At 43.1% G+C, this 8758-nt stretch overlaps 1 protein-coding gene across 2 annotated transcripts in view; it reads left to right on the top strand.

Moving 5' to 3' along the window:
* Positions 1-8758, top strand: part of Srgap1 (SLIT-ROBO Rho GTPase activating protein 1) — a 265489-nt gene that overhangs the window by 179823 nt on the left and 76908 nt on the right. For both annotated transcript variants that reach the window (XM_032913187.1, XM_032913180.1), the window contains exons 5-6: positions 2843-3025; positions 3502-3630. In XM_032913187.1, coding sequence (XP_032769078.1) covers positions 2843-3025; positions 3502-3630 — 312 coding nt within the window. The remainder of the gene's footprint in view (positions 1-2842; positions 3026-3501; positions 3631-8758) is intronic.

The raw sequence follows: 8758 nt of genomic DNA, 5'->3' as shown, positions 1-8758 counted from the left end.
CTGGACTACGTCTTCCCCCAGCTGAGTGCATGTCGTTATTTCTAACTTCATATTAGCAAGGAAGGAGAGGACTGAGCGACCCTGACTGGAGCTTGTGTGCATGTGTGGGGTGCCGGTTCCTGTCATTTTAAGATGTAGGCTGGCACCGGGGCCTAAATGGCATGTGGGTTTGCCCCAGGCAGGGAATATAAACAGAGCCAGGCCTTGAAATGCAAGGTGTGTAGGAGATCATTGACTCCGCTGTTTGGCCAGCTGCAGGGTAACTCCCTTCACATTCTCCAGCTGCCCGGCTGCTTCCTGATACTGTTTTCTTTGCTGGTAAACTAGAGTGGCCAGCCAGACCCCCTCCAGGTCCAGTAATTATTAAAAACAGGCAACTTTCCAATAGCACATGGCACTACTCCGTAGCTAAGCCTTCCTCGGGCTTACTGTTACTGGCTTTGCACTGTTAGAGAAATGACCACAGTTCTGCAAAGGAAGACTCCCCACCAGCCCCAGGATGCACTCCTCCACTCATCCCGAGAGCCAGCAGTGGGACCACAGGGACATGGTCGCTTCCTGCCATTCCGCTAACCCAGAGAACAGCAATTTTGCATGGCTCAAGTTAAATGAACTCGTTTATTCTAATTCAGGTTGCAGTCTATTTAAAAACCCGTCTCTCCAGATGAGGAAAGGGGAAGCTTACTGCTTTCAAACATTACTTTTGCCTCAACTTCTTAACACCTTAATGACAAAACCGAATCCGGATAACTTCGTTATTTACGAGTGAAATAAAATCTGCCTTCCGCAACTGCAGACGCATCCCAGCCTGCTTCGGAGCGCCACACCTGTGTGCGTGCGTTGTTTCTCTTAGCAAATATAATTGTGCAGAAGGACAAGGTGTCTGAGTCTTCCAGACGCCTAACCCTACATATAGCAGCACGTTGAAAGTATATGGAGAAACTGTTGTTTTCAGGGGAGATTCCTTAAAACTTGACTACTACTACTCTTCTACAGGTAGGAATGTTGAGATTATAGACAGATGTTATAAGGGTAACTAATGCCAGGCCCGGAGAGCAGGATCCATAGTTGAGAGCACTTACAGCTCTTGCACAGGATCCCAGTTCGGTTCCTATAATTCTTGCTCCAGGAAGATCCGATGCCTCCAGCCTCCGTGGGCAGCTGCCGTGGGCAGCTGCACAGACGGAACACATAATGAACAAAAAAAAATTTTTTTTAATTTAAAGAGTAATGTATTCCTTTATTATCCAGGAAGATATTTATTAAATAGCTAGACTAGTTATTTACAGTACTCTGAGGTATTATAGATTGGCTTGGTTTTGTTTTTGTAATTAAATGGCTTGGTTTTGTTTTTGTAATTAAAAAGTATACACTTAGCAGTATATTTCAAAGCCACACACACATACGTGTTCTCTAACATTATGGTTTTGCCTTAGGAAAATTGTCCTAGGCAGTAGGATATAAGTTTGTTCATGAACATTTTTGTAGCAGTAATATTACCAAAGTTTTTAATAATTGGAGTAGTATGTGAGTTTATTGTGTCTATAGAAGAGATGTTCTATGTATTATGGGATGTAGCATGTCCCATGACATAAATGTTCTGCAAGCTTTACTGACACATTAAGTGTGTGTTGTTCCCAAGAAACAGAGTAAGACAGTCTGCACACCCAGGGTTTTAGTAGAGCCCGATCCCATCACAGCCAATCATAGTTCATTAAGTATCTACAGTCACTCAGGAACTCCTTACATACAGCCTTAAACTTACGTTTTAGAAGAACATTTGGTGATTCGGAACGGAGAGTAACTCAGTCAGTGCAAGCGCAAATACCTAAGTTCTGACCCCAGAACCCATGCATATTTTAAAAGGCTGGCCATGGAAGGAAGGAATGCCGGGACCGAAGATCCCTAATCAATGAAGTCTTCCCAAGTCAAGGAAGTTTAGGTTTGGTAAGGGACCCTGTCTCAAAAGAATAAGGGTAGGAAGCACATGAAGGAAAAACACCCACTCAATTCTGGCCTCTAAATGAATACACGTACATGAACACACAACACACACACAGAGACACACAGACACACACACACACACACACAGAGACACACACACACACTCGCAAGCTCACATGCCTGCACACATGGCCTTTCTAACAAATACTGCACCACAATATATTTATTTTAAAACACATGAAAATGTACAGATTGGTTGATCCTGAATTTTATCTGGAGAAATAATACGTAGCATTTTAAAATGAAAGGTATGTGTATGTCTGATCTCAGGAAAAAGACCAAACTGTATACCGGTATTGTTCTTGTTTTCTGTCTATTTGGTTAAACCCTTTCCCGTGTCACATTGAATATGACATATCACTTTGTGATCATAAATCCAATTTCTATACTAAACTTATATATGAACACTAACATTGATGTTGGTATTTTGACAAATGGATTTTGGTCAATAAAGTTCCTTAAGGATTCCACTAATGTGGAGTTCTGGTTAGACCGAAACATAACCCAGAATAGATGGCTTAGGCTTCTAATTCACAATGCAAAACGCTTTCTCACTTAAGAGAACTTTGCAAATGCATTGAAAAGCATCCCGAAGCCTGTGTAAGCCGCTCCTTATCAGAGATGGTCCCTACGCGCCTCTTTCTGGCAGGTGAGTCTGCGTATTTGTTTGCTGTATGTAGAAGCAGGAGGCCATAATTCATCTATTTTCCTCACAAGTCTGGCTCCCCTCCACGGCTAGAGGGTGATATTTTTAACATGCACGCCTCACAATGCTCCCATTCACTCTGAAGGCTGCAGGCAGACACCTCTTTAACGAGTTGGGTCCCTCTTTTCACAGGTGATGAAAACCTACCACATGTACCACTCGGAGAGCATCAGTGCAGAGAGCAAGCTGAAAGAGGCCGAGAAACAAGAGGAGAAGCAAATGGGGAGATCTGGTGACCCCGTCTTCCACATTAGGCTAGAAGAGAGGCATCAGCGGCGGAGCTCTGTAAAGAAAATTGAAAAAATGAAGGAAAAGGTAGGTCAAGAATAGGTTGCAGAGCTCTGGGGTCCTGGTCTGAGGAGACAATACACTCCCAAGAGCCCCGACACGGCAGCAATAGACACGCATGGCGAATCACTATGAGAAGACATGCGTTTCCTCCCATGGGGATTAGGGATGTCTAAGGCACATAAAATTATGTCATAACAGCTGGACATCATTTCGTGATGGATGCCAAGTATTCAGTGCAAATCCAGAGAACTGGGATATTAGCAAAGAAAGTTCAGTAAAAATGGGCCCAGAGCCCAACTACACGGTTGCTATTCCCAGAACTGGAGAACCTAGGTTTGTTATTTAAATCACATTCAAAATGTACTTTCCACAAAGGACCCAAAGGGTCATTTTTATATGTGGAATAAATTGCTTTCGGTTCATGAAAATCTGTGTGCGTTTCCGTCTCATCGAGATGACTTTGCTTTCTCTCCTGATGCCCGTGCCTTCTTCATCCCCAGAGACAAGCAAAATACTCAGAAAACAAGCTGAAGTCGATCAAAGCACGCAACGAGTATCTCCTAACCCTTGAAGCAACCAACGCCTCTGTGTTCAAGTATTACATCCACGACCTTTCGGACTTAATCGATGTAAGTACCTGAAGGCTTCTATACCGCAGGTGTCGCTCACTCGTGAGGAAGACGCCTCCGTTTGTTGGAGTCAGGCGTTTTATGTAATGCTCGAGGAGAGACGAAATCATTCCAAGCTCACTACGCCTGGTCCTTTGACAGGGCCAACTGCGAGCCTCTCGTGATAAAGCACGGTCCTAAAGCTGATAAAAGCCATTGTCGGATTCCGTGAGGGATGAAGCTGTGCTCCTGATGGACTCAGCCAGAGAGGATATACAGGCAGTTTTTAAATTATGCTATACCTCCTCTCTAACTGTATGTGTTGGCTCGAACTTACCAAGGCTAGGGCTGCAGCTCAGCAGTGGAGCATAAAACCCTAGCGTGTCAGGACGTCCTGAGTTTGATCCCCAGCACTGCAGAAAGCCGCAACCCCACATACTGTCCTTACTATCTGAAGTTCAGTATTTATTCACTATTGCTTTTACATGCATGAGTGGTTTTGCCTGTATGTATGTATGTATGTATTATGCATGTATGTATGACCAGCATGTGTGTGCCTGGTGCCCTCAAAGGTCAAAGCAGGGCATCAGATCCCCTAGCACTGGAGGTATAGACATCTGTGAGCCACCGTGTGAATGCTGGGAGTGGACCTAGGTCTTCTACGGAGAGCACCAGTGTCCTTAGGTGCTGAGCCTTTTCTAGCCCTACCCTCTGAAACTCAAAGTGGAGAAGACAATTCAAAGTCGAAGAAATGACTTCATGGTGACTGCTTTATTATGGCCGTGGTAGATCCAGTGTAGCTAAGCAGAGTGCGGGCAAGCCACGTTAGTGATGGGAGATCCTATACAAAAGCAGTCTTTACAGCTCTCCAGATATGTATCCAGGGTCTACCATTGATGCTTTCATCAAAAAACACAGACTAGCCCAGCTTTTGTGCTAGCACCACAGGGAATTACAGAGGTGGAGCAGATAAAACGCCCACACCTCCAGAAGCCAGCACTGCCAGGAGAGAGATGTGAAGTGGCAGAACAAGAGCACATGCGTGTTCACGTGAACGGAGCAAGAGGGGGTCCGAGCATTCGCTGGTCCCGTACTCACACACATGGATTTGTATTGATTGTATCAGTTTTATAATTTATTATAGTCTGTAGTAGACGTAATACTCTAAATTTACAGTAGATTAAAGCAACTTTACTTATTAAGGGTAAATTTCAGTTATTATGTCACTATTTCAGGACCACGGTTTGGGCCTTTTATTAGAATTATTTTATGTGCATATGTGTCTGCATGGGTTTATGTGCACCATGTGCATGCAGTGCCTGAAGAAGCCAGAAGAGGGAGGGCATCAGATGCTCTGGAGCTCGAGTTACAGAGGGCTGTAAGCCACGGTGTGGACTTTAGGAACGGAACTCAGGGCCTCTGCAAGGATAACCATCTTCCAGCCCCTGGTTTAAAACTCTTTTTTTTTTTAATAAAAGATTCGTTGGTAGAGAAAAATATTGCTAGTTCATTAACTCTATAATGTGATAATCCCGTTTTAGTTAAGTCTCAAAACAACCTTATGACATACAATTATTACAGAGAACAGTATAAGTAACGCAGGAGGCGTGGCCTTGTTGGAGTGAGTGTGCCCTTGTTGGAGGAAGTATGTCACCGGGGGGTGGGCTTTAAGGTTTCTCAAAGCCCATAACAGGCCCAGGCTCTCTACCTCAGCCTGCAGATCAGGATGTAGCTCTCAGCAACCTCTCCAGCACGCTTTCTGCGATGATGATAATGAGCTAAGTCTCCGAAACTGTAAGCAAGCCCCCAATTAAATGCTTTCTTTTATAAGAGTCGCCGTGATCATGTTATCTCTTCACAGCAATAGAAGGGTGACCAAGACAGCTAGCCATCAAGTCCAGGGACATTCCCCCACCCTCACCCCCCACCCACCCCAGGGCTGGGATTTCAGGCACGCACTGTTCTAACTGTTCCCGTTCCTGCTCCTCCTCTTTCTGTATGGGTTCTGGAAATCCAAACTCTGGTCTTAAGCATCAAGCACTTTGCCTAATGAGCCATCTCCCCAGATTCCAAACTAAGACACTCTTAACCTCCAGATCTAATCGACTCTGCTCTAGATAACCCTTAAATGGGCCAAGTGATTTTCCACCTTTTCAAAAGCTAGACTTATAAAGATCGGCTTTAAATTTAAACAGCTTCTAAAAGACGTGACTTAAACACGAGGGTTGGAAGAAATGATATGAAATTGTTCTGCTGTCAGAATCTGCTGAAACCAAGCACTCGAAGTGGAGAGAAAATGAATTTTCTGCTCCTTGATTCATTTTTTTTTTAAAACGGTGGACATTCTAAACTGGCTGCTTATTTTGTAGGGCCCCATTTTGCATCTATAGTAGTGATCCTAAAACCCATCAAGCTTGACCCTCCCTGGTGGAAATGAAACAGGTTGATTAGTATGCGAAGGTTTATATTATGTAAGCTTATGTAGCAATGTCCATTTTATTCTGAGCTATCTGATGTTAATGATATTAATGGGGAAAATTGATATCTCTCCAGTGAGAGGAAGTCAAGGCAGTGTCTTTAATGCACAGTCGAAATGGCCTGAAATTCAGTAATTGCATCTCAAGCATGTAAGTCACAGCATTATAAAATCAGAGAATCAAGGCTGAGGAGGTCTTCTTATAATAAAAATTCTTTAGTTCCTCCATCTCTAACATCCATATCTAACAAATTTGCTACGATGGATGATCATGAGTAGGCCCTATTCATTCTTCCATAGAATATGTGTCTTTAGTTATTTTATTAGTACAGGGCCAGCACACGCATAGTATATGCTATAAGCCACAATAAAAGCATCATCATGTTCTCCATCTGAGATTATCACTGACACAACCCAGACTTGCTGTGCCCACACACACATGCTAGACAGAGAAGACGTGGAATAGTAGTTTACATACTGCTTAACCTGCCTTTCCCCCCATGAACGGCCTCCATCTTCCTGAGATGCGACTGTGATTCCCCATTGTACAGTTACCTACTTTCCCCTTACAACAGACAAAGATATTTCAAGGTCTCTTAAGTCTGGATCTTGTTAAGATGTAGTGATTCAGAACTTGGCAACACCTGAACCATAATTTATTTTTTGTTAGCAAAATCCTTCCTTAGGATATAAATCAATAATGTAAATTAAAGAAAATTGAGTTTTCTACTATATAATATAAATTACTTCAGATTAATCATTTAAATATATATCAATGATGCCTTGATTAATTCAGTATCCTCCTTTTAACTACTAAAGCTAAAAACTTTAATTATCAGTGCAAAACTTTCGTAGACCTGTTCAAATCTTCTTATAAAGTCTTTTGGAGATTTTTGGATGCTCAAAAATTATTTAATAATCTAATATTTTTCTGTCTTGAATGAGTATTGCCTTTATCGATATCTGAATTGGTAAGTCTGTTCTCCGTCTTTCAGAAATGCCTATCAGAGCAGGAAAATCTAATCCTTCAGAAAAAAGTGATGACGACCCCTGCTAGGACTTGAATCTGACTTAAGGTCTTGATTGTGCCTTTTGAGATCAATGGATTCATTTTATGACAATTTTTATCACTGAGCACCTGACTTTAATAGGTATTGTAGATAAATCAGTATAAATGTAAAGTATCTGTGTTATAACTCAACTTTTTGATCCGCAAGGTAATCTGATGAAGACTATGACAGCTTAGCCGTAATCTGAGTATCTTTCGTGGTTGTTGTTGTTTTGTTGTTGTTGTTGTTGTTGTTACTGCTGCTGTCGTTTGGGTTGAAAATACATCAATGCTAAGTCCTACCAGTGAGTAGACATCTCTGGCCCCAGGCACTCTAAACTTGCCTGTATGCAGGTAACAAGTTCAGTGTTTACAAGGTATCTCCTCAACTCTGTAACAGTGCAGTCACACAAAAGGAAGAGTAGCCGCTTCATTTCTGCTCGTGACTTTAGTTCTCTACATTATGCATGCCTATGCTTGCTGAGGGAACAGCCCAGGAGGAGCTATGACTAGGAAGAATAACATAGGGAACCTCTGAGACCCTGTCAATACTTTTATTGATTAGATTTATTTATTTTATGTGTATGACCGTTTTGCCTGCATGCATGTATGTGCACCACATACATGCCTGGTGCCCATGAATGTCAGAAGATTGTGCTAGATGCCCGGAACTGGAGTATGTCAGGATGGTTGTAAACCACCACGTGGGTACGAGGAATTGAACCCAGGTCCTTGGCAAGAACAAGTGTTCTTTTCTTAACATGTGTGTACACGTGTGTGCTTATGATGGGTGTGTATGCATGAGTGTCTGAGTTTGGCTGTGCTGTGGTACATGTGTGGAACTTGGAGAATGACCTTGGGTTTCATCCTTGCTTCCTGTGTTGTTTGAAACAACTGTCTTGTTTTCCACTGCATTTGCCAGGCCCATTGTCCCAGGAGCTTCCCTTCCCGGGGTTCTCCTACCTTAGCCTTCATCTCAGCACAGAAGCCCTGGGGTTGTAAATATCCTCACCTCTCAGATATCTCTTAGACCACATCGTGTGGGCTCCAGGGATTTAAGCGCAGGCCTCACACCTGTACAGCAGACACTTTGCTCCCGGAGCCTCCTCAGCCAAGAATATAGGTTGGCCGACCCAGAACTCACTGTGAAGACCAGCTTGACTTTGAACTAGAAGAGATCCACCTGCCTCTGCCTCAAGAGTGCTGGGATTAAATGCCTGTGCTGCCATGCCCAGCTAAACACGAAAGTCTGGACAGTTGGATTCCTTAGCCTAATAATCAAATTCCCCAATCTGTAAACTCAGAATTCTTAAAAATAACTGGGACAAAGACTTCATTCCTGCCAGGAAATATCTGTTTATCTCCATACAGATCTCTCTCCAAACAGATCCTCATTCCTAAGATGCATTCAGAGAAACTACGTCCCCAGTGTCACCGAACACCTCCCCAGTAATTACCATTTGTTACTTGTCCAAAACAATTCTGTTTTCCAGTTTCTCCTGAGAAAAGTCGCAACTCCCTTGGAAACTTGAAGGCTAAGTGTTTCTCATGTAATACTTCCCGGAGACAACTCCCTACTCTGGCCAGTTTTCTCCACACAGATCTCTCTCACACGCTGGCTTATT

The sequence above is a fragment of the Rattus rattus genome, chromosome 1 (genome assembly GCF_011064425.1).
Source record: "Rattus rattus isolate New Zealand chromosome 1, Rrattus_CSIRO_v1, whole genome shotgun sequence".
Lineage (NCBI taxonomy): Eukaryota > Metazoa > Chordata > Mammalia > Rodentia > Muridae > Rattus > Rattus rattus.
This window is presented reverse-complemented; position numbering and strand designations above follow the sequence as displayed.